Here is a 25,368-nt window from a genome sequence, read left to right on the forward strand (position 1 = left end):
CTGGCGCAGGGTCGGGCTGGGGCTGGGCTGCTCTGCTTCCGCTCACCCCGTGAGCGCGCAGGACCAGAGCACCCTGATCCCACCCCGCCCCGGGCCGTTCCAGGAGCCCTGCGACAGCTCCCGCGCCATATTCTCCGCACACCCTCCGGCTCCATTCCCGGTGGGGAAGCTGCTTTCAGGGCGGCGGCAGGAAGGAAGGATAGGAGGCAATGAAAAGCACCCCGTTCTCCAAGCCCGTGAACCAGCGGGGGAGGCCGGGGACAAACACCACATCTGGGCATCGGGACAGCTGCCCCCCTCCCAGAATGTCCTCACTGCAGGCACTGAAAGGTCATTCTGGAGATGGTCCGGGAGACTGCCCGAGGCAACAGAGTTCCGCATCTGCGACTCTGGACCTCTGCAAGTTGGCAAACACCAGGCCATTCCTTACAGCCAGCTGCTCTAAGGCAAGGCCACAGAGCGGGGGGCGGGAGGGACAGTGCTGAGCTTGTGGACCCCGGGGGAGCGTGGAGGGCCCCAGAACCAAGGACCCTGGCGGTGTCACCCCTCCTTGGCCTATCTCGTTTCTGGCCCTACTTAGCCTTGCTGTCCTCCTGGAGACCCAGACAATGGGGGTGGGGGGTGGAGTTCCTAGAACAGGGGCAGCCCTGGGTCAGCCTGGGGTGGGTGGGCTGGTTTCTTAGTCTTAAGCTTTTTTTTTTGAAAGTGAACATTCAAGCCTAAACGTACCATATCAGGTGGACAAACATTTGGACACTGCGCTAGAAGACACACAAACATGGAAGCTGTGGGACAGAGGTCCATCTGTCACCAATCCCCCCCACCCTCAGCCCCCAAAATGTCACTCCTGTCTTCATCTCACTGCTTCAGCACAGAGTTAGGGGTCCCAGGCTCGGCTCTGCCAGTGACACTCGCTCCTCCTGCCTCGAGGTACAGCTACAGCAGCCTGTGTCCTGCCCTTTCTGCTGGGGCCACCTGCTGTTAGATTTCAAATCCCATCTCTGTCACGTCAGGCAGCGAGTGTGGCCTCGGGCATGTTTACCTTCCCTGTGGCCCAAAGGGGAATCCCAGAGCGGATGACAGGTTTGATCTGGACCTATCAGGTCCAATCCTGGCCGTTCCCTTAGACCCCTCAGGGAAGGCCACTCAGTGGCCAGGGAGCAGGAGGGAGGAAGAGAAGCCCCCACTGTCAGATCAGAAGCGGCTGGAATGAGAGCTGTGGGTGGGTGGGCAAGCGACATCTTGTGTTGTGCCTGCCCCGTCTCCACAGGACCAAAGGTTTAGCGGCTTTTCTGGAGGTTCTGGAGGGCGGGAACTGGGGGAAGGGGAGTCCTCTCCTGGTTTACTCTGGAGGCCCCAGACTGTGTCAAGAACACCTGATTCCCTCCGGCTTCTCTCCTGCTTGTCCCTTGGTTTTAATTTTGAACATCGGCTCCCTGTGGCCAGAGGAGAGCAGGCAGAACCCAGTATAAATGCTCCCCTGATACTGCGAGAGGAGGCAGCCAGGCCCTGGGGGACATAAACTCAGAGGACTGAATCCTACCACTGTGGATTCTTCAGGACTTGCCTGCTGTTCAGACCTGAGGAAGACAAGTTCGAGCCCACTTCGGAAAGTGGGGGTCAGCCAGGACCACCTCACGGCCTCAGGGAACCCACTCCCAACCCCGCAGCGGAGGCCGTGTCGGGACCCTCCTGTGGACACTTCTCTAAGCCAAGGCGTATGCAGCAAGTGAGGCACCTGGCTCCAAAGCCTGCAGTGGGCAATCCAAGGACAGTTACGCCACAGGAAGAACAGACCTGGGAGCCCTGTGGTACTAGGCCGAAGGGAGAGGGATGGTGGGGCTGACCCGGGTGCCCAAGAGCCAGAGGAGGGGAGAGCCTGCGAAGCCTGCTTGCGGCCTTCCTCCCCATCTCCTAGCGCGAAGCCAGCCGGAGCCAAGGTGGCCAGTGATCCCCTGAAAGCCAGAGGAGCTCATGGACCGGAGTGCTCCCCCGAGGCCGAGGTGAGGCATGGAGCGGAGTGGCCATGCGGGGGGGAGGTCCGAGCCACATGCAGAGCCGAGCGAGCGCCGGGGCCCGGCGAGCTGGGGCCGCTTACCCTGAAATCCCCCTCACACGTATCCACAACCGCGGCCCTCATGTCACACAGCTGCAGGAACACAACGACAGGATTCGGAGAAAGGAATAAACACGATGAAACGAGAACGTGACAATCAACTACACCGAGTATCACAGTCGGGGGCGGGGTGGGGGGACCAAAGCGTCACAGATGCTGCACGGACCAAGGCCCGTGCGGACAGACAGAACGACAGCCTGCTGCCAGAGAACACGATGGACGCACGCACCACGGTGTGGGGGCTGATGTGCTGTTAGCACTCGAGGTTAGCCGTTCCGAAGAGCCCAGAAGAAGGCGGGGCACTCACTTTGGGCCCCCCAGTTTCAACTCCCGTGGTGTTCCCACCTTTCTGTTTCTCTCCAGTGACACCCTGTGTCCGATGCTTCCTGCATCCATGCTTCCCAGCAGCCCTTCCCTGGGGTGGCTTCAGAGGTGGGGGGCCTGGTGTGTGGGCAGGAGCAGCCCCTCAGGGTGACTCGGGGCGACCCTGAGCTCCTGCTGTCACCTGTGCCCCCTCCCGTGGGGGCTCATGTGGGAAACACGCCTCGCCACCACCGACTACCAGCAGGGAGTGGTGTCGTGGACTTCTGGGGAGGAATTTCCTTAATATTTGATAAGTCTCAGGTCAGACGTCAGCAGCTGTATGTGCAACATGAGTCCCATCCAAAAGCAGAGCAGCCGAACCACCAGAGGCTGCCCGCTCCCCATGATACGAAGATCTCCTGACCCATCCTAAGCACGCCAGTTGGATGAGACCCGTCGTGGGTGCCAGGAGCCGAACTCCACAGGCTCACTCACCTTCCATCTGATCCGAGGGGGAAAACCTCACTCTTGGACTAAAACATGAGGGAAGTATGATCCCCATCAGAAATCCCAGGGAACCAACGACCTAGGACCACACAGCCGGCCCTTCGAAGCATGTGGATGGCTGTGTGTGGGTATGTGCATGTGTGCAGCGTAGGGATGCGGTACGTGTGTAGTGATGTGTACCTGTGGGTGCATGTTTGTGTGTGTGTGTGTGTGTGTGGTTTGTATGCATGTGTATGAATCCGGTAATTGTGTAATGTGTGTGCAGGGAGGGTGTGTGTATGTGTGAGGGAGCATCTGTTACGTGCACATATCTGGGGCGTGTGTGCTGCCTCACCTGCTACTCAGGACACCCCTGAACAGACAGGGCCAGGCTCTGCCACCTGGGGACACGCGGCCCGCTCCCATGCCAGGACACAGGCCAATGCCTTGCCTGCCTCCCTGAATGAGGAAAATGCTAGCCGGGCTTTAGCGGTCACCACACACAAGTCCCAAGTCCCTCCTGTGGCGTGGTCAGAGTATCCGGGAAGACGTTGCAAAGAACGTCCTTTTTCTCCTGCCAGTGAATGGCTTTGGTTCAGTGTGGTGCGTGTGACTTCACACTTCGATATTTTTGGGGAGATGGGGGGTAATAGCGCCATTTCTCATTTTTAAACTTAATACAAGACTAAATTTAGTGGTGGGCTTGTCCAATAAGCTCCTCAAAGAACCAGGGGGAGCAGTGTCTTTCCTGGAACTGACCCTTCTCTAAATATTGCTGGAAATGCACGTTTCTAATAAGGCTTACTTCATTCACAGGAGAAAATGTCTTTGGTTCTTAGCCTCTGTTCTCAAGATAAGGGTCTGTACCTTTGTAGATGCCGTGACTCTACCCCAGGAGACCCACAAATGTCTCACCTCACTTAGATGCCGGCTGGTCTGCGGTCATAACCCAGCCCCCCAGCCTCTCCCGAAGCACTGAGCACCACCTCCAAGTACTCAGTGCTTAATCCCCAGACAGAGAACAGAAGCAGAGCCCTGTGCTGGCGGGCATTCCGCTGGGAGAAACCCCCATTAGAAGCCCTTCTGCAGGACAGTCTGGATCCCGGGGCTGCTGTCCTCCAGCCTCATGTGTGGTGGGGGAAGTTCCCAAGACGATCAGAGAAGCCACACGTGGCACCAGCACAGCCACCTCAGGGCAGACAGACGAGCTAATAGGCAGTGGCACCAGGGATCCCGCCACTGGGCATACCCTGCTGAGGTTCGTGGAAAACTGTGGCGGCACTGCGGCTTGGTTACCTGTCGACATGCTCTCCCCGGGGGCCATGCCGTCCAGCACGGGGTGCTCCGTGGACTGCGGACTCGGGGCTGGCAGGCTGACTGTGGGAGGCTGAGGGGGCGGCAGGGTGGGTCTCTGTCGGGGCTTAGGGGTGGGCCGGGCTTTGGCTGCAGAGCTTGTGAAGCCGGCAGGGGAGGCCAGGGGAGGGGCCGCGGCCGCTGGGGAGAGCTGGCCGGAGGCCAGGGAGTACCCCTGGGGGTAACTCAGTCCGTAGGGTGAAGGGGTGCTTGGTGGGGTGGGGGACAGGCTGAGTGGGGACGGCTGGCCGGCAGACTGCTCGGTCACAGCCCCGGGCTGGCCAAAAGGGACCTTGGGTGGAATTGGAGCCAGCTTCTTGGAAACTGAAAGAGAAAACACAGGCATACACACTAGGTCATGAAAGGAAGCTGGCTGTCCCCAAGGCCTGTGAGCACGGCCTCCGCCCCTTCCCACCACCTGCCGCCCCCTCACCCCAGGCTCCCTGCGCTAGCAACCAACCTGCAAGCAACCAATGCGTTTTTTTAAAAATTCACCTCAAATTCCAAGCTTTCATGTCTCCCCATCTGCTCACTAATCTCTCCTCCTCCTCCCTGGACTGCTGCCATGATCTACACAGCCCTCGCCAGGGTGGAGAACAAATTTCCCGTGCACAGGCCGCGGCCGGCTGCCCAGTGTCCTCTCTGCACTTTCCCACAGCATCAGGGTACACGGAGGAAGGGGGAGTCGGTGACACAGGGTCCAAGAGGGACGAGTAGAGCTCACTTGGCGACACTGGAGCGTGGCAGGACAGGAAACTGACTTTTGGCTGACCATGCCCATGCTGGCTCCAGGATCCCGCGAGAGCCACAGACAACCGAGTTTCCCAGCGACTTCTCCATCACCCCAACCACCCACCCCGTCCCTCCTCTGAATCTTGGGTACCTGCCCGCCCCGAGTTTTCCTTTAAGACTCGTGCCCTCTGGGCATGGACTGTGCAGAGAGATGTACTGCGGGCTCCCCCTCTTCATTCTGTCTTCCCCCACCGCCTCTGTTTACTTGATCGTGCTACATGATGGCAAACACTTTACACCCTTCACTCACAATGAACAGGTAAGAATGATCGTGTCCACAGGCAAACGTTTAGAGATCACTAAAATGGGATGACTAAGTGAGGGCTGCCGTGCACGGCACCAAGTCCAGAAGAATCTGTCTTCTAGGTGCTCAAGGAGGCCTCGGGCACTCTTCTCTCCCAGCTCCGCTCCCCCCGCCCCGTGGAACAAAGTCTATTCTAACGACGGCGCGAGCTCCCCAGGCTCTGTCAGTGGGCAGCACGGACAAGACAAGGACACGGTCTCTCCAGCGTGGCTTCAGCTCCCTCCCTCGCCTTAACCACCCCGCCTGTGCCCTGAAAGTCTGTCTAGACCCCCCTCCAGGAGAGGAAGGACCGCCAATTCTCCACGTGGTTGTGGCACTTACACAGCATCGGCATGGAAGAGCATTCCAGAACCATGGCCCGTTCTACCAGCCCTTCTCAGCAATCTAACCCGAAGATGGGGCAGCCTCTCCCGGCCCCTGCTCCAGGAGCTCCCAGAGGGGGGTGCTCACTCACTGGGAGGGCAGCCAGCGGGGCCCCAGGCACGGGGGCTCCAACAGGCCTTCTCCTGCACGAGCCCGAGGAGGGGAGGAGCAGGGGACGGCACCATGTTGGAGAGGACATTTAACCCTCCTTGGTGGCGACAGGACTAGGCCAGGACATAAAACTGGAGACACGGTGTGACTGAGAAACCTTAAAAACACAAAACAGCTGAGCAGGCATGGTGGGGGCAGCAGGTGGAAGAGAAAGGTGTGCCTCTCACAGGAGGACCTGGAGCTGCCGACCACCCCCAGGGGGAGGGGCCAGGGTCATTCCAGGCCGCACTCCCTGCTTACCTTCTGACCTGTCACCGGCAGCATCAGGTTGACGGGCCTGGAACCAGAAGCCTGACCCCACTGGACACTGTGGCTTAGGCATCACCCTATCTCTCGGGGCTGGAGGGAGGCGTAGAGGCTTTTGTACACAAAGATGAACAGAAAAGTGTGTCTGGACCACACGGGCGACCTGCTGCTGCTGGACGACGGTGCTGGGATGCTGAGGTACCATGCCACCATGGTGCCCCAGCTCCTGGGTCTGGAGGGAGTCCCCACATCTCCCCACGGTTCCCTTGAACCATGTGCCCATGTCTGCCTTTCTGCCTGTTGCTCTGCACTCTCAGGGCCCAGCACAGGGCTCTGCACATGGGAGGGGCTCGCAACAGACCCGTAGGCTGTGCAGGGTGTGACAGGGAACTGAGACCAAAGGGAAGGGCCTGGCACCTGTCACCGCAGCCCAGGGCCAGGGAGCCCAGCAGGGACCTGATGCAGAGGCTCAGGGGCACAAGGCGAGCCACCCTATTCCGTGAATATTCAGTGAGGCCAAAGCCACACTGGGAAGCTGGAAAGGCCTGACCCGAGAACAAGTTTAATAAGGTGCCACTTTAAGTTGGAGACTTTGCTGAGGAAGAATGTAAGGAGAAAACAAAGAAGTTTAAGTGCATGGTCTGTGCAGCCCCCTGTTTATGAAATGTCACCACAGAGCATGTCTCTAGCTCTGGGAGAGTCATTTCAGAGAGAAAACTGGGCCTCTGAGGGTGGGTTCTGTGGCAGATTCTGGGTTGGGGGGCTCCCGGGTCAGGGCAGAGATTCTCAGGCTTCCAGAAACACTGAAGGCCAGGACTCCTGTAGCAACAATCACAATTCCCTGCTCTGTGTCACCTTCTAGAAACAATCCCAGGGGTAGGCAGCCATGCCAGGCCCCCGCTCGGGGCATAGGGCCCCTGCAAAAGACCCCAGAGAGCATCTTAAGAGGCAGTGGTAGGGCCCGCCAGGATCTGTGAAAGACACGTGGACAACGCTGTATACAGAGAGGTCTCAGGGTCTGGGACGCAATCTCGGTGTCTGGGACTCAGAGCCGACTGAGCCTGCTGTTCAAACAAGTGACATGAGGAAAAGACAAAGTGGGCCCTCTTGGAGTCAGTTAACTCCCCAAAGCTCTAATGCCCAGCCCAGAGATTTTTCACGAAGTCACACGATCTCTCAATGTCCATGCTAAGTGAGGGAAAGGAGTGTCCAGGCATCATGACAACTGTCCCCGGTCGGAGACCTGTGCAAAGGGTCACAGTGACGTACCTTTCCGGAGAGTGTGCGGGCTCTGGTCTGGGGGCGGCTGGCTGGGGCTGGGGCCTGCTTGTGGCCCTGGCTGTGTCCCTGCACCGGGTGTCCCCTGGCTGGAGCCTGGACTTCCTTTCTGCCCGGATCCCGGAGAAAGCTCCTTGCTCTTCGCAGTGCTGGAACAGAAGCACACGAGACAAGAAAACCCCTACACTCAGGCACACACAGCATACAGCCCTGCGGGTCGGGATCCCACGAGCTATGCCAGGCCAACCCTCTGTCTGCCCCGTGCCCTTCAGGGATGCTCCAGGAGAAGGGACGGTCCCTTCTTGGGCTCTGGGGACCTGTGTTCTGCTCCTACCTCTCCACGCCTCTGCCCTTTGCCAGGAGTCCACGAGCGCCCCCACTCTGTGTTGTGGGGCCACGGCTCTCAGCTGATTTCCCTGATCTCCACACAACGAGCCCGAGCAGTGGGCCCAGCCTGGGTGGGTATCAGTCCCAGCAAGTGGGACAGTGAACACAGCCCCCTCACTGTGCTCTCACTTATGGCCAATTCAAGTCCCAGCTCCCCCCCGCCCCCCCCCCCCCCCCCCCCCCCCAGGGCCCATGGCAGGGAGGGCTTCTGGAGTCCTCTGAATTGAGAAAGGGACACCCCAGGTCACCATGTCCCAAAGGGGATTCATCCTCCATAGCTGCCTCTCTGCCAGGCATTGTCCTAAAGATAGAGCACATATTCACAGACAGCCTACTCCAGCCAGAGGACTGGGGCAGGAAAGAAACGGCCAGCTCATCACTCCCCACCATCCCCCGACGCCCCTCCCCTGGCAGACGTTCCTAATGGAGCTCCGGAGGTCCCTCTGCCATGAGCCCCTCAGAGGACTCTTTCTCCCACTTACTTATGCTCCAGGCAGCCCCTAGCGAAGCAGAATGAAAGCTACCTGTCACCCTCGTCACCCTCGTCAGCAACTGCCTGGACCCTCCTGCCCCCGGGGATCAGGCATGGGGCTCAGGACCTAAATCCTTCGCAATGGCTACCTCTTTCCCACGGAAACAGGCAGAGCGTATTTGTTCCCTAAATTTATCTAGAGGCCCCCTAATATGAAAGAGCTAGAGATCTGCCACCCCGTCCCAGCGGGTTACGGCCAGCAGGACTGGGAGGCGGGAACCAGCGCTGGAACAGCAAAATCCAAAGTGTAGCTGGCTTTCCCCCATGTGAAGGCGTTAAGGCAACGTCAAGTTCAAGGCTGAGGTAAACTCTCTCCTTCTCAGGGTGAACTTCAAACCACACCTGGGTAATCCGCCACCACCCCGCCCCCCGCCCCGCCACAGAAGCCATTTCATCATGAGGGGCTGGAAGAATGACATCTTTCTCTGTTTAATGAAAAACAACCTCGGGGGGGGGGGGGGGAACCATTCATTCTTTTTCAGGCTCAAAGTCACCAGGCACCAGCTATTACAGCCAAGTATCAATCTACTCTTCCCTCCACCTCTGCCGCCATCAACAGGTAGTTAAACCTTAAAAAGAAAGCCCACAGCAAGCAAGCAACAAAACTGGCCTCTCATGGGATACCAGCGTCTTCTGCCTGCGGGGAATCTAGGGAGCAAGCAGCTGGCCCTCCCCGGCCACCTGAGGTGCTCCCCAACCACCGAAACGGCTATTTCCCTACTTGGCCTTGCTGACCCATCCCCCCACCCCAGCATGGGTGCGGCTGACCCAGTGCGGGGCAGTTACTAAGGAGCACTAGATGGAGGTGGCTTGGTAAGGACACATTCAAGGACAGGTTAGTTCTGGGGACACATGACACAGTGAGCTGGGGCGCAAAGGGGCAGGAAGCAGCGCTTGGGGGCAGAGTCAATGCCAAGCAGGGGAGCAGGAGGCAGAGGCGAAGCCTGGCTGGAGAGCCACCAGGTCTGGCAGGGGCGGGCCTGGGGAGCAAGTCAGAGGGAGGTGAGGGCCTGCCACCTGGGGAGGGGGGCAGACAGGAATCCAGCAACTGGAGGAAACATCAACTGGGCTGTGAATGTCCAGAAAATAGAAAACAAAACAAAACAAAACAAAACCCCAAAACAATGGAATATGCATTTGTACTGGGGAGAATCCATGTGGGCAGAGAAGAAGAATGGTAGAAGAACACAGGCACCCAAGGGAACGTCTCAGAGCTGGGTACCCCCCAAAAAAAGGCCAGTATGAGCAAAGGCAATGAGCTCTCAAATACTCTGAACCCGTGGGTGGTGCTCCGGGCCCAGGAGCGACTCTCAGGGTTACCACGCATCTTTGAGATTCTGGAAATACCGGGGAAATCCATCTTGGAGGGGCGTTTTCTAAAAATAGCTTTTATAGGTCAAATAGCATTGAGCACTGAGAGTCGGCCCTCGGATGGGAAATCAGGACGAAGCCGAGAAGAGCGCAAGAAGCAACCCCTCGCGGCAGTTCTCCCACTGGTTCAGGTCGTCCTCGGAGCCGCCCTGGCCCACAGCGATCGTCCTCTACATCTCTGCTGAACTTGCCCCCCCGCACCTGCCTCTTTCGAGGGGACCTGAAGCCCAGCGAGTGCAGAGCCAGGGCCCTTGTCCTCGAGCCCTGAGCTGGAGCCATCAACAACAGCCCAAGCACACCCACTGCCAGCTGCCCACTCCCGAACGCTGACTGTCCCATTTTTTTTTTTTTTTGTCATTTCCCCATTTCACGGGGAAAATACTTCCTACTCACTAAAGGAAAACAAAAACAATAACAAAAACCCTGCAGTCCCTTCATGTAGGAAGCTGACATTTGTGTGGACGTGTATGATAAAGATCGGGTGACGGGGCGCTATTAAGTATCCGACTCTTGGTTTGGACTCAGGTCGTGATCTCAGGGTTGTGAGCAGGAGCCCTGTTTCGGGCTCCACACTCAGCATGGAGTCTGCTGAAGACTCTCTCTCCCTCTTATGCTTTCTCTCTCTAAAATCAATCAATCAATCTTAAAAGATTGGATGAAAAGTTCAGTTTCCCAAAGCCTCCAAAAGGTCTTCAGCAGGCGCCCAGGGGGAAATGCTGTATCCCCATTAACAGACGCACAGTGGCCTCTGATTTGAAAGAGCTTTCCAGCTTCTCAGCTGTTTCAGGACAGAAGCACCCAGCAAAGTAGTCCTGTGCCTTTCCCCCTTCCAGGATGCCCCTGTCAAGAAGGGGCCAGATGACACCCTCTCTGCTGGGACCGAATGGCCATGTGCCCTGATTCCGCATACGGGGACGGGAACTGCCTTAAGGGCACAGGTCCCGCATTTTCTCTCTGGATGGACTCAATCCCCCATAAACATTCACTGAACCAGGAGCACCAGGAGCTCCCTCGCTTCTGCCCTGGAACAAATGGAAACACAACTGGGCATCACACCGCACAGGTGCCCAGGCCCCACCAGAGTGACCACATGACCTCCACTCCTTCCCTGATTTGCACCCAGGTAAGCAGATGGGGAAACGGCTCCTCTACCTTTAGGTAGAGAGGAGAGAAAGGGAGAATAACTTCAACCCCACATTTCAGAATCGGGAAGTCATTACGGCAGAAAAGGAAGGGGAGACCGGAGTTGGCAACTTAGCGCTCTCACGGCTTTCGTGAGCTGCCACCTTGCATACCCGCCGCAGGATGCTATTCTCGGGAAGCCGGGGCTCCATCTGACGAGCCGGGGTGGGGGAGAGCTGGGAATCACTCGCTGCGTGCCAGCAGGATGCAGAAAGCCAAACACAAAGGCCCGGGAACAGGGAGGTGACAGCATCCATGAGGCCCGGAGAGGGCGCAGCCAACCCGCCCCCGCCCCGCACGTGCCTTGGCTGGCCTGGCTCCACTTACCTGGTCCGCTCGGCCCCAGGCTGGAGGCCCAAGCCCGATGGCGACAGTGAGGGCACTGCGGGGCCGTCCAGGGGCTGCTCCGGGAGGGGCGACGGCAGAGGCGCAGCAAGCTCGGCGGGCGGCGCGGGGGGCTGCATGGTGGGTGGGGCGCAGGACGCCTTCCTGCCAGCCGAGGAGCCTCTTCGAGCCACCCAGGACGTGTCCATGACCCTCACGCCCATGCTGGCGAGGGACACAAAGACACCCGCTTACCCACGCGTGCCCAGGAGCAGGCGCCCTCCCCCGCACAGCGGACACATTCAAGCACGTCCGCCAGGAGAACAGCAGCACAGCCTTAGCACCCTCCTGGGCTGGGGAAGCGAGGCTGGGCTGGGGCGCTGCCCTGCCCGGGGCTGCTCCGAGCCCCTCTGCACACCGGCAGCCCCGGCGCGCCTGGCAGCTCCGCTTCCACCCTCTGCCAAAGCCAGCTGGCCTCAGGATCTGCGTGTGGAATCCAAGCTTGCCCCAGAGCAGAATGCAGCCTTTCTGGAGCTCATTCCCTCCCCCAAGTGGGAGATGGAGATGGGCAGGGCGGGGGTTGAAGGGGAGTGGCAGGGGCAGCATCGCACTAGAAGGTGGCACTGACCAGCAGGAAACATCTAGACATCTGTCCTCCTGTTTGTCACTTGGGGTCTAGGACACAAGCCCAAGTCAGGACTCCTGCACTAGCCCCGGGATCCTGGCCGAGCTACAGTCTATGCAGGCCACACCCGCAGGTCTATGCGGCAAGTGAGGGGCTGACCGTGCCTACGGTCCCTCCGGGCTGCGATTCAGTTTTAACCACGGAGACCCTGCTTCCACTAAGTCGGCCAAGCAACCAAACACGGCACATTCACCCTCTCGCAGAGCTCACTAAAGGCATGGCTTGTTCTCAGAGATTTCACGTGGCCTCGTAGCTACCCGAGGATACTGTACCTTTGGATTTTCCTAAGGCTGCAGGGACAGAAACATACAGATATTAGTGTCAAAAAAACTATGCCTTCCTTTGGACACACGGGTTGTCTTGTCAAGGTCAGGGGTGGAGAGTGAGGCTTTTGCTGTGCTATGAAACGGATTCAGTTCAGTTGGCCTCTTTGAAGGGGCTCTTCTGCTTGAAGGGGCGAAGAAGATCCTATCCTTTGTTCCAATGTGAACGGACAGAGAAGCCGAGAGCAGATACTGGTGTGTGTAGGGGTAGGGGTGTGGGGGGAGCCGGTGTCCTAAGGGAGAGTAAAAGTCGGTAGAACTAGCCATCTGCTGGCTTCCCAGTTACATGGTTTAAAGGTTATTCATTTTTTCCTCTGGTCTAGAAGCTAACTGGTACTATGGTATGAAGTCAAGATCCTCACCGACTGGTGACCTACTAAGGGAGACACAATCGTGCAGGAGGGAAACCTCCCAGCACCTGTGTCTGCCGTGTACAGACAGGCACAGTGGGGTGTGGGTATGGGGGTGATGGGGCACTTACTCTGACCCTCACCCATCAGAGGCAAAGGGCTTGTGCACTGTAAACTCTGAGAAGGACATTTACCTTAGAGACCAGCAGTGAGATTCAACAAACCAAGAAAAAAGACTCAAATTTGGAGACTGGCTATAGCGGGTAGGATTTGGGTACTTTAAGGAAGCAAGCTGTGGGGTCCAGCCTGCAGTAATGCAGTAATGGCAGTAATGCTGAGCAGGCACTGGGAAGGGGACAGCCTCCTGATGCTTTTCATGTCCTGCCATTGTTACTATTCCTCACCTCCCCTGTACGGCTCTGAGGAGGCACCTGGGGATTTGGTTGGGGAGCAGTTCCAGGGGCTGGATCTCTTTCCAAGACCCACTAGTTCACAAGTCGTCATGGATCTGAGGACTCACCACCAAAAAATAAGCACCTTCTACAGGACATCCAGAATCACTCTCGGGGGTCAGGCAAAACTTGGGGGGAAAGTCCGGTTGCATTTAAAAGGAGCTGCAAGGGACACAACTATGAGCTTCTGAATTTAGTGGGATGAAAAGCGCCAAGGTCAAGCTCACCCCATTTTCCTTATCCTATGTTCTTTCACTTAGGAAGACCTTTCCATTTGGGGGTGGGGAGGGAAGCACCAGGGGGGCCGTGGGCTCCAGGATCAGGGTTCTGGGGGGTGCCTTCTACTTCCAACGGCATCTTCAAGCATCAGCAAGTTCAGACACCAGACTCCCTGCTGATCTGGTTTCCCAAGCGAAGGCACCAGCTAGGGCATGGGGGACAGACTGAGCAAGGCCCAGGAAGTCTGCAGCAAAACTCAGCTACCAAGAACTAAGAGCTGAATACAAGCTCCTGCTTTGACACAGGGACTGCTGTGCCATATGCAATCTCCACTCTCCCTGCTGAAATTCATTTCTGAGGGGAGGCAGCACCTCTCCTTCCTAGTGCATATGCACCAAACATTCGCAGACCTTTGGAAAAGCAATGCAAATCTTTACAGAGTGAATCAGTCACAAAGGCAGTGCTCCTGGGCGGGGGGGTACTCAACGCATATTCGCTTTCAGAAAACAAAATTGGTATAAATAAATGGAATATTGAAATGTCTGAATGTCTACATAATATCCAACCCGAAGACAAAAATTATAAAAAGGCTTGGCACACTGCCACAGAGCAGAAGCTATTCTAAGACAGGAGAACACAACCCAAAGGTTATACTAAGTTTCCCTGGGAAGAAGCAACAGTAGCCAGAATAAAGAAACTGTGTTTACCAAGAGAGGGATGAAATGGAAGGGTAATTAATCAAGCACAATGGACTCCATGAGAAGTCACTGAGGCCAGCCTAGATGGCACAGATTTCCTATGGCCCACTGCTTCCTGGAGAAAATTTAGAGGAACTGGTCTTCAGACCCCTATAGAGATGAACCCAGGGCAGAGCAAGAAGCCAGAGGCCGGGAAGCTCCAGGAAGCAAAGGGTTTGGAAATTAATAAGGAGGCAGGAGTATGTTCCAGAATCCCACAGGGGACCTCAGGGCAAGCCTCTCCTACAGCATTTTCTGGGTCCTGTGGGAGGTGGGAGCAAGGAAGCAGGAGCGGAGTGCCTGCACTGGCCCTGGGGTATCCACCTGCCTCCCACTCCTGTCTTTTAGGGTCAAAGAGCTAAGGGGGGCAGGGAATTCAGAGCTCTGAGCTACTCATCACTGAGGTGCATGGGGGGTAGGGGGATGGACCCAATAACAATTCCTACTGACGCACAATCCGTCCTGCTGAACTCCTCCTCTGTATGGAACTCATCATAGAACACACTCTGTACCTTTCCTAACAGACTGTATCAGGGAATAAGTTCTGGAACCATCCAAGCCTCTAGACCCAGTTGAGACACTGACTTGGCAGAGCTCTCTCTCCATCTACAGAATGAGGCTAATACCTCCCATCCCACTTCCAGCAATGCTGTGAAGGTAATTTACAGTGACTGAGGGGCATGGTACCTTTAGCACGCCCTCAGACCCTCACCTGGGGGAATAAGCCAAGTGGCCACTCAAGGGGCCATGGTGATGGGTGAGGGTGTGCCCCAAAAGAAGTCCGTCTAGTTTTTCCAATGACATTTTATGGGATCGACAAGCTGGAGAACACAGAGAATCACAGAGCACCTTCGTGGAGGGAAGATAAAGGCTTGGAGCTGGATGGTGACGAATGGTCCTCTGTTCTGCTCACCCCAATGCTTCCGGGGAGCAGCGCCACCCTCTGGAAGGAGGGATTCGGGGTCTGAATCCCAGATTTTCTCATTACTGTGTGACAGCGATGAGTTACCGAACACCTAGTTTCCTCTGATGGTTCTCTGTACAACCTCAGGGTTGTAAAGAACGAGGAAAACAGTATGAATGAATTACTGAGCACCTGCTAGGAAGCCAACAAGTGGTAGCCTTGACAATGATGCTTTGTCCTTGTAGGCGACAAGCAGATTTTTTTTTTTTTTTTTTTTTTTTAATCCTCATGGACAAAGACAGACAGTGAACCTAAGCCTACAACAAGCTGACAGGAGGGGGACAGAAGCGCAGGTGCAATCAGGCCAGCGGGAGATGGAGACTCTGGGAAACACCCCATCTGGTCACACCACCCAGCTTTATAGGATCTGCCACGAAACTGACATCCCTTCCTAATGAAACTCCAAAGATCTGGGGAGGAGGCAGTTCTCTGATAGAAGTAAGGGAAACAAACAAGGAATAAAGCTTCCTGGGTCTTCCAGGAATCTGGTGAGATGGGCCAGTGTGGGTTTCAGAGGAGGGGAAAGCATCCTTGGAGAATTCTAGGTGTAAGGAAGAAAAATAGAGAGGAGACCCTCTTCTTTCTTTCAGTCTCACCACCCAGGCCAGGGAAACTGGGCAGGAAAGAAGGGAAGAACCGGAAGGGTCTCATCTTGATTGAAAGGTTCTTTGGGAAATAAAACTTGTGGCGGGGAGCAGGAGTCAGGCAGAAACAGCGGCCACCCTCCGTCCTACAGGAAGGCCTCTCACGTCCCAAGGAGCCTCCTGAAACCGTCCACGTCCTCGGCCAGTCCGTGCTGACTTTGGTGTATTTTGTGCTTGGAGAATTGGCCTGATTGCCCATGAGGGGGTCGGGCAGAGTGCCTCCTGGAGAAGCATGCCCAGCCATGTCGCGATCTTAAAAATGACATAATGTCACTCAAAAACCTAGTCCCTGTACTCGAAACAGCTGAGGTATCCCACAGCATTGTTCTGAATGCTTCCTAAGTAGAATTTTATTTAATGGACAGAACAAGGCCATTAGCTACTCGTTTTGCAGTTAAAGAAATGGAGGCATTCAGAGGGTCACTTCCCAAGGTCAAGTGGCCAGAATTGAACTTGGAAGAGAGCCCAAACCCTAAGTTCATCCTTTGCATGTTCATAACAGGGCTCTTTCACATTGGGGGGGGGGGTGTCTTCTCCCACAAGGTGCGCAGACAAGGGGCTAGAAAGGTTAGACCTAGAAACGTCTCCCCTGATGTAGGAAAATGAAGCCTTGCTCTTACTGCAGCATGTGTAACCTGGCAGGCCACATGGGGAAAGCATTAAGATCCAGAACCTTAAAAATTAAGAGACAAAGGAGTGCGCTGGTGGAAGGAGGGAGGGAGGAAGGACAGAAGCCCGAATCTGGAAGATGGAAGATCAGGCATCTACATAAAGAATGCATTTTTCCCAGAGCAGAAGTTTACTGTGAACCCTTCTCAGGAATGGATCGTCAAGCATTAGGCAGGTGATTTTTCCTTTTCTCCCCTCTGTAGAACAGACATCTGCCACGCTGCCTTTGAATCCTGGTCAGGAATAATCCTAGCCAGAGGTACTAACTAATATACTGTTTTGAAGAACTCAAGTCTAGAGAGATCTGGAACGTTCTGATGGCTGTTCCAAAAAGCAGTTACATTTGGCAAAGGCCAGCCAGGATAGAGGAGAAAAGAAATGCATCTGCCATCAGACAGCCAGGAGCCTGGGGAATTTGGGAAGGTCCCCAAGCATCCACTGAAGACTTGTAAGTTCAGGGAATGTTTAAGATAAACTTGGGAGCCAGGAAGCAGTGGCTGGGGTTTGCGGGGTCCCCAGATGGTGAGGGACAGGAAACCTAAAAATCCTAAGACTTAGCGCTGGCTACACTCACTCAGGAAAGGCCAGAATCAAGTAATTTCCAGTTCCTCTGGGGATAAATAATTCCTTTCTTAAATACATAACAACAAAGCTTCTTCACCTCCCCAGTACGAATAAAGGCTGGCCACATTTCGCAGACTTGATCTCAGCACCCACAAATGTGTCAATCCTGGTGATGCGGAAGCCGAGCTGGGGCCCCGGGCCGAGAATATACCTCTAACAAGGTCCATTTGGTCAATGCAAACCCAAAAGAGGAGTCAAATTTCCCAGTAACCCAGATGACTTTCTAGGTAAGCTCATCTTCACACAGCCTGAGGCTCTATCTGAAATAAAATTGTTGCAACCAGGTGTCCACGGCGACATGCCTTTCGGGGTCACAGTCTCTGTGTGCTGCCCATCCTCCTCCGCAGGCTCAGCAGAGCACCCTAATATCCGCAATTACAGGCCTTTGGAACCCTAGTTCTGGTTGTCAGGTGACCACGAACTTTCTGATTTAATAGATCTGGGAAAGGAAGCATGCCACAGCCACCTTACAAGGATTTGTGACCGTGATGACATGTTAAAGACTAAGAAGTCATACACTACGTGAACTGGTTTCTGTGTGCTGAATCGAGTTTTCCGAGCCCATCCGACCCCAGGTTTCCATCCCCTCCCAACCCAACATGACCAACAGTGCAACTAGTTGTACACAGAGCCCCTTTCACATCGCTTTGGGACCTTCTCAATTAAAGGCCCTGTTCCAAAGTGCTGGGCATCGAGATGGAGGTCCAGATGGGTGGGACAAGACCCATTGCAGAGCAGGTGTCCAGCACAGGCAAAGGACGTGCGACACAGCAAACTGAGCTCTAGGGTAGACCGGTGGCTCTGGTGTAAAGATCCCCATAGATTTTGGGGTTGCAGTCAAGTGGGTCTCAGAGGACCAGACAGCTGTGCGACAAACAAAATGGCGGCAGGCATGTCAGGTTTGGAGACTTGAAAGAGGACTGAGCATTGGTCTTCTGATTATAAAAAGCCAAGGCCACTGGGATTTCTTTGGGCAGATGCCATCCTGCTGGGACTCCAGAGGCTAGGACTGAGCTGGCATGGTGGCATGGATGTCAGCCAGCAGGGTGAGAGTGGAGAGCATGGGCTGGAGCGAGAAGGCAGCAAACAGGCAGCAGGGAGACTGGTGTCTATGGGATGGGCAGTGGTGGTCCCAGTAGGGTCTCTGAAGTCTACAGCTGGCAGCGGGCAGGGAGTGGAGACAGAGAGGAGTAGAAAGGGGGAGGATCAGAGCCATCAGGAAGATGTGAACGAGGAAGGACAGTCCATCAGTCACATAATTTCTCTTCGTGCCTCTAAGTGCAGCCCTCTCAACCATCCCAGCTGAGTTTCTTGAGACCAGGCCGGGGACATGGCCAATGGGAGGCATCAGACAAACGCTTAGGGACTATGGGTCCTTCCTGGCGGATGGGCAAGAGAGTGCAGACATCTTGTCCAACTCTTCAGAAGACAAAAGGGCTTGCACAAAAAAAAATGTTTGATGGGTCCAGGGACGGCATTCTGCCGTTGTCAGAAAACTAAAAAGGATCTGCAAGGTTATTTTCATGTATTATTTGGGACAAAGAATCCATGAAATAGATGTCGCTATTTTATAAAACAAAACAAAAAGCCAATACAAACAAGGCATGAAAAATATATAGTAACCTGTACCCTCAAATTTCCAAGTCAGAGCTTACGCAGAGTGTAAGAGCACGGGGTGTGAACTAATCAATACTTTGTGGTTCAGAGTGTTGGCACAGTCAGGACAGCCCATATCTCACACCAACATCCAAGGGCCACAGAAAGAAAGTTCTGGAAATTTTTTTTAAAAATTGTATCACTGCCAAATTCAGATTGGCAAAATGTTTCTGTGATTCAGTGCTTCCCGACCCTAGAGACACATGAGAATCAGCCAGGACACTTAAAAAGTACCAGTGTCTGAATCCTAGCCCAGGCCAATTAAGGCAGCCTTGAAGAATGGGGTTGGGGCCACCAGACGGCAGCCTTTTTTTAAAAAAGCTTGTTCTACCTTTTGTTGCATAACGAGCCACCCTTGAAACGAAGCAGATTATTTATCTGGGTCACAAATCCACACTCTTGGCAGAGTCTGGCAGGCACAGCTGTGTACCAAACACAGCATTAGCTGAGAAGCTTCGGCTTGGCGAGGAAGGCTCTGAGACCATTCCCTCCCAAAGCTGGTAAGTGGGTGCTGGCCGTCAGCTCGGTGCTCAGCTGGGGGTGAAAGCCGGTGACTTTAACTTGTCTCCGAGAGGCTGCCTGGGTTCCCACGCAGCAAGGTAACTGTGTTCTAAGAGTGAGTATTCAAGAGATGCACGCATAATCAACAAGGCTCTGTCTGACCCAGCTTCCAAAGTCCTAGCACGTCACTTCTGTCACATTCCGGTAGATCAGTCAGTCGCTGAGGCCAGCCTGTAGTCCAAGGGAGTGCGGTTAGATTTTGACCCTCAGGGGGGAGAAGGACCAAGCACCTGCTGCCATTTTCACCACAAAGCTCCTGGCATATGGAGGGAGGTATCAGGTCCCGCGGCTGCTGTAACAAGCACCACAAAGTTGGTAAATGACAGAAATCTATTTCCTTCCCATTCTGGAGGCCAGAAGGCCAAAATCAGCAGCAATTAGCTGAAATCAAGATGGCAGGAGGGCTGTGCTCCCTCCAGGGGCTCCAGGAGAGAAACTGTCTCTTGCCTCTTCCGGCCTCTGGTGGCTTCCGTTCCTTGGCACGCAGTCACATCCACATTCTTAAATCTCTCTGTTCTGCCTTCACATTTTGCCTTCTCTGCATGTGTATATCAAATCTCTGTCTGAATTTTATAATATATGAGATTGCAATTAGGGGCCTCTCCAGTAATCCAGAGTGGTCCCCTTAGTTTATGGTCCTTCTTTTAATCACATCTGGAAAGACCCTTTTCCCAAATAAGGTAATAGTTATAGGTTCCAGGGTTTAGGACCTGCTGCTAGCTTTGGGAGGGAGGCATTATTCTGTCAATCACAGTAATGAGAAAGGTGAATGTGAGCTCTAAATTCTGCCTCTAGGTCTTGCTCAAGAAACTCCATTTCCTGAGTCATCCTTAATCAAAAGCAGCAGGACAAAGCCTGGAGCGGGGGCAGGGAGTGAACCACTTTGTATGAGATCTAGGATATAAAAGCCATCACCAGGAAAACGATGTACAATTTTTTTTTTTTTTTAACTTGACCAAAATGCTTTCATAGTGGGCTTTAATTTGTCAGTGTTTCAAGAGGGTAGTCTGAAGACTTTACAATGTGTCTCATAGATCTTAAGAGCTCCGAAATGGGATAAATGCGGAGAATTCCCTTACTATTGCAAAAATAGCACAAGGGCCTTCCGCTGGTGCAAATGGCTGTCTTCTCCCCTGAGAACACTTCCAACTGTAGGTTTCTGTTTCTGGGAAAGCTGGTTAGAAATTGATCATCTGCAAACTCACTGTACCTTAAAGCACCCAGGCCAGTGCCCCAGACAATGGAGCAAGGGTGCCCTTACACCATTTAAGCCCTCCACGTCATTTAACGTTTAATGCAGGTTTTAAGATACATAAACTATATCCACTTAGCTTGCAAGAGCAATTCTTGCAGCACAGCTCTTCAAGTAGATGGTGGCGGTTCTGGCTTTAAAACAGAACAGTGTATGGAACGGGCAAATTATTTGCAAAGTTCTTGAATGACAGAGAGAGGTGGCAATTGCTTAACAAATCACCATTCAAGGGGCACCTGTGTGGCTCAGTCTTTTAAGTGTCCGACTCTTGATCTCAGCCCAGGTCTTGATCTCAGGATTGTGAGTTCAAGTCCCGCATCGGTCTCCACGCCCAGCATGGAGCCCACTTAAAAAAAAAAATCATCATTCAAGTTTTTTGCCTCTGCCTGCGAACTCTGGGGAGTCAGCAGACTGGACTGCCCCAAGATTCCGCAGCAGTAACTGTCCCATAGGTGGCAACCGGATTGCTTTTCATGGGGTGCTGGGTATCTGATAGGGTCTGGCAGGAAAAGGACAGAGCAGCACACCTCAGGTGCAGAAACACTAGGGCCAAAGCGGTTCTCCAAAACCCAGCTGGGACCAGAATTCATCCTCCGGGGTATCTTCTCAGCTAGACATATTTCTCAAAGGAACAGAGCTGCTTAAACTGAGATTAAAAACAAAATCTGAGGGCCTTGCTAATATGCGCTCCTCTCTCTTTCTGGATCTCTCTCTCACCATGCAAAGATCAGACTCAAAGCATGCTCCTTTTTAAAAACTTAAGGAGGGGGCGCTGGGGTGGCTCAGTCGGTTAAGCGTCTGACTCTTGATTTGGGCTCAGGTCATGATCTCAGGGAGGGTCCTGGGATCCAGCCCCGCCGTCCTAGAACTCTGTACTCAGTAGGGAGTCTGCTTTGGGATTCTCTCTCCCTCTGCTCCTGCCCCCAGTCTCTAATAAATCAATCTTCAAAAAAAGATTGAAGGAATTTCCCCCTATTCTCTCTGACATCTAGGAATTTCTAGTGTTTCTTTCCTCATTAGCTGGAGCATAATCAACAGCACAGAGCCCCCCTAACCCCCATACCAAGGGTCTCCGCAAAGTAAGGAGACAAGCGGGGATCCATCATCCCAGGACACAGGTCCAGGTCCCCGATGCCAACCTCCACTCAGAAATCAAGAAGGTGAACAGTTAAGATGCACCCCTACAATTCTTGGTTTTCAACCTCCCCTCTGAGGCTCTTCAGGCCATACACCTTATAAGCAAGCCAATCTTTCTGGCTGCCTTGAGACGGGTCAGGGAGGCAGAAGGCAGCTCTCCGAATCTCTGTTATTCCCATTCAGGGCTTTCTGGTCCTGGTCCATTTTGAAAGAGCAGCTGCTGAATTCTGTATCCCAGCAGCGATTTTTAATTCTTTACACCATGGACCTGCTGGAGCAAACAGTGCAATGCTGCTTCCTTCTGCAAGACGCAGCGGCTGACGCACTGAGCTTATGGGGCACTCTCGATGCACACACTTTGGCTGCCCTGGCAGGTGCTCCCCACCAATCCGCTGTGCTCGTTACAAAATCTGTTGATGCCCGTTTTGTTTGTTTCAGGACTCACAGTACACAGTTACACGTCCTGTAAGCGGATGTGAACAGGAGTGTCGAGAGGGTCGTTCCCACGCAAATTAGGTTGAATGCCTTTACGAGTCTCGTGGCGCCTACATCATAGGGCCTGCAGGTATCAGTCATAGGAGATGAGCAGAAGTCTTAAACACGTAACAGGAATTTTACATTCTTGCTTCAAGGTTAGGTCTGCTCTCTGTTTCAGGGAGACTGAACCTGACAAGTTCTGAAGATAAAACATTCAGCTACGGTTCGAGGATAGGCTTACGCCCGAGCGTTGCTCAAGAACGGGAAGGAGCAGGGCCATCATCGGTGAAAACCATGTGGGATTTGACAACTGACACATGTTCATACATTTTGAGTGAAAAAAAAGTATTCACCTATTTCTTTAAATTCCCTTTGTTGGTCAACTTTTTTTTTTCCTTGTGATGAAAAGTAATCAGTACGGATCACAGCCATCAGCTCATAAGTCTGCACTTACCTCTGCCCCTAGAGCCAGGGAAGCAAGCTAAGGGACTCAGTCACAACAGTCCAGAGCAAACACAGAGGAGGAGGCGACAGCTTATTTGCTACAAATCGCCTATACCACTGCAGAGAGTGCAGCCTAATCCCGGCAATCCGGGCTGGAGATAACCCCCCACCTCTCCCCCTTCTGCCCCCCCAACACTGACAAAGGGACACTGGTTCATACCCATCCTTTTTGTAAAACTCCAGCATCATATTATCCGTGGCGACGCTGAGGGGCCGGCGGGCCTGCTCGGGCTGGCGCCGGTCCGCGGGATCCATGTCTGGGGAGGGCATTGAGCTGTAGTTGGCGTTGTGGTTCACGTGTACGGGACTCCCGTAATTCCCCGTGATGTTGAACTCTATCTCTGCAGGGAAGAGAGAATGGGTGTATGCGATTTATTGGTCACACCCTTCCTGGCCAGGAGAGAGATGACCACGCGTGGCCTGTCCTCTCCACTTTACCTGTAGAAAATGGTGTCCTGTGGTTCAAGATTAGGTCACCTGTTAATACGAATTCATCCTAATATAATTCATCATATTAGCAGGTGAACACCAGTGCTCACCTATCACATTAATAGCATTAATATTAAATAAAACAATTTCTTTTTATGATTAAAAAAAATTTAGGTAAAGAGGAACAGGTGGGTACTTTCTGAAAAAGGCAGAGCAGTCTTAATCAAATCAGGAAAAAGGGCAAGACCCACTCCCACCACTGTTATTTAACACTATTGGAGAAGTGCTGGCCAATGGAGTAAGACAAGAAAATTAAGTAAGAGGCAATATTATTTATAGGTGATGACATTACCTTTCTGGAAAACCAAAAAGAAAACGTTAAAAAGGACTGGAAACTAGAGATTTCACCAAGGTCACTATGACTGTTGGCTGTCAAGTGACACTCGGAAGTATCCCTTTCCCTCCTGGCCACAACCTATGCACCTGCAATGGCAAATGAGTCTGCTCACGTGCAAACTCTCAGAATTACGCCTTACACTCCTACTTCCTTTACTTCTTTATCCTGATCTCCCACCCTCACCCAGCTGTGTCAACAACAGAACTCTTAGGACATTAAAAGTGAAGAGCGTTCATGGTCAAAACACCTGAACCAAGGAAAGAAGATGCATCTTCCTCCCTGTTAGATCAGCTCTGACTGATTGCCTCTGATGGACAGGGCTCAGAACGGTTAACATTTCATCCTCCCACCACACCCATCTCAGGTTTATGTGGTGTCTCTGAGAGCAGGCGAGCTCTCTTTCCTTTCTGCTCCAGCATTTCACGATCTGTAGATTTGAAGACACCACGGTGTGGATCTTAGACCAGTAAAATCCACAAACATGGTTAGTGCAAGCAGTGTCCATCCTGTGGCCAGAATGTCGCTCAGTCAGGTATTAGACGGTAAGAAGCTACCATGACTCATGCAGATGTGCAGGAAGATTAATTATAAACGCCTTTGATTGCAAAGTTCTGAACTCCCAGTAATACTCTTATTCTTTCCCCGACTCTCCCACCCCTGGATCTCAATGCCACCACATACCCCCAGGGAAGAACCAGTCTGCATGCTGGATGATGGGCTCGATGATCCCAACAATCTGCAGTGAAACCGTCGTCATCATCTCTGTGATGTTCCTGCGAGCACAGAGCAGAGAGAGGGCAGGACCAAGTTACCAGCAGAGGTAGCAGAGAGGCACGCCTGGCCTCACAGCCCAGGAACGGCCCCTGACCTTAAGCCTTCCGACCTAGGGCTAAGAGTATGCTTTTCCTTCAGAGGGACACTTCACCTTTCTGAACCTCTCTCTCTCTTCTACAGAATGGGGTAGCCAGAGAAGGCCTCCTTAAGGAGATATGTAAATGAGTAATATACATGGAATCACCCAAATCACCAAGTATTAGGCAGCTTTCATTGTGAGGAGTGATTCTCACAACTGCCAGACTCATCCGCTTTCCAACTGTTCTCCCTTTCGGGACGGCCCTCCGTCCCTGGCATCCAGATTCTGGGATGTCTGCTCTTCATGGACCATCAGGAAGGCCCAGAAGGAACTTGCCTGGCCCACTGCGGACTTAGATTAGCTCAGAGAAGACCCTCGCTGCAGGCCTGCAGCTCTGACTATCAATGAGAAAGATCTGTAGAATTCTGGGTCTTCTCTTGCACCTAAAACATGAGCAGGCCAAGAGAGAAATAGGACTTGACAAATAAAAGAGGCCTACTGTTTATCTGGGGCCCTGGCTGTCCTGCCCATATGCTACCCCATGCAAGTTCCTCCCTGTGCACTCACCCTTCCGCTTGCGGCCACAAGAGGTTGGGTCCTAACACAATTGCCATGTTACTGGGAGTCATCTTGTTCACATCTTGATATTCTGATAGCTTGGATAAAAATTTGATCAAGTATCTGAAAGGAAGACAGAAGCACCAGGTTTGACTTGGGCTCAACCCCAGCGACGTTTCACCAGCAGAGGGCAAAAATTTCTCTCACTGCAGCCTATCTTGCGGACGAAGAGACGCATACATCCCGCATTACAACGAAGACGAGTAACGTGCCAAGCCATGAGAATGCTTGAAAAACATACTCTGATCTCATTCTGCTACATGTCAACATCTGTATCAGTGAACCCTGGCCAGAGAAATTCCCCATCTTTCCTTCTGACTCAGTGTCTAGAGACCGAAGCCCCTCCTTCTTTTCAAACCTCAGTCACCTGCTACCCTCCCTGGGTGCAGACATGAGGAATGAAGTGTCCAGGTGTCATCAGCAGGAAGCTCTATAAGCTAGGGGTGGTGTCCTCCCGGGATTAACCTCCGTGGGGCTTTGAGAGCTAATGGAAAAAAAAGCTAAACATAGATTCAGCACATGAGCCAACAATGCACTCCCAGAGACCTACCCAAGAGGAATTTGCCCCCACACAAACTTGCACACAAATGTTTATCACAGCAGTGTTAT

At 53.4% G+C, this 25,368-nt stretch overlaps 1 protein-coding gene across 5 annotated transcripts in view; it reads right to left on the reverse strand.

Moving 5' to 3' along the window:
• Positions 1 to 25,368, reverse strand: part of ARHGAP44 (Rho GTPase activating protein 44) — a 164,197-nt gene that overhangs the window by 1,546 nt on the left and 137,283 nt on the right. The window contains exons 14-21 of one of the 5 annotated variants that reach the window (XM_059379534.1): positions 24,709 to 24,822; positions 23,970 to 24,061; positions 22,623 to 22,803; positions 12,166 to 12,183; positions 11,212 to 11,433; positions 7,404 to 7,561; positions 4,202 to 4,582; positions 2,099 to 2,149 (exon numbers count right to left, since the gene is read on the reverse strand). In XM_059379534.1, coding sequence (XP_059235517.1) covers positions 2,142 to 2,149; positions 4,202 to 4,582; positions 7,404 to 7,561; positions 11,212 to 11,433; positions 12,166 to 12,183; positions 22,623 to 22,803; positions 23,970 to 24,061; positions 24,709 to 24,822 — 1,174 coding nt within the window. In that variant the 3' untranslated portion in view covers positions 2,099 to 2,141. The remainder of the gene's footprint in view (positions 1 to 2,098; positions 2,150 to 4,201; positions 4,583 to 7,403; positions 7,562 to 11,211; positions 11,434 to 12,165; positions 12,184 to 22,622; positions 22,804 to 23,969; positions 24,062 to 24,708; positions 24,823 to 25,368) is intronic. The other 4 variants (XM_059379532.1, XM_059379536.1, XM_059379533.1 and 1 more) reach the window with 4 other exon arrangements.

The sequence above is a fragment of the Mustela nigripes genome, chromosome 16 (assembly GCF_022355385.1).
Source record: "Mustela nigripes isolate SB6536 chromosome 16, MUSNIG.SB6536, whole genome shotgun sequence".
NCBI lineage: Eukaryota > Metazoa > Chordata > Mammalia > Carnivora > Mustelidae > Mustela > Mustela nigripes.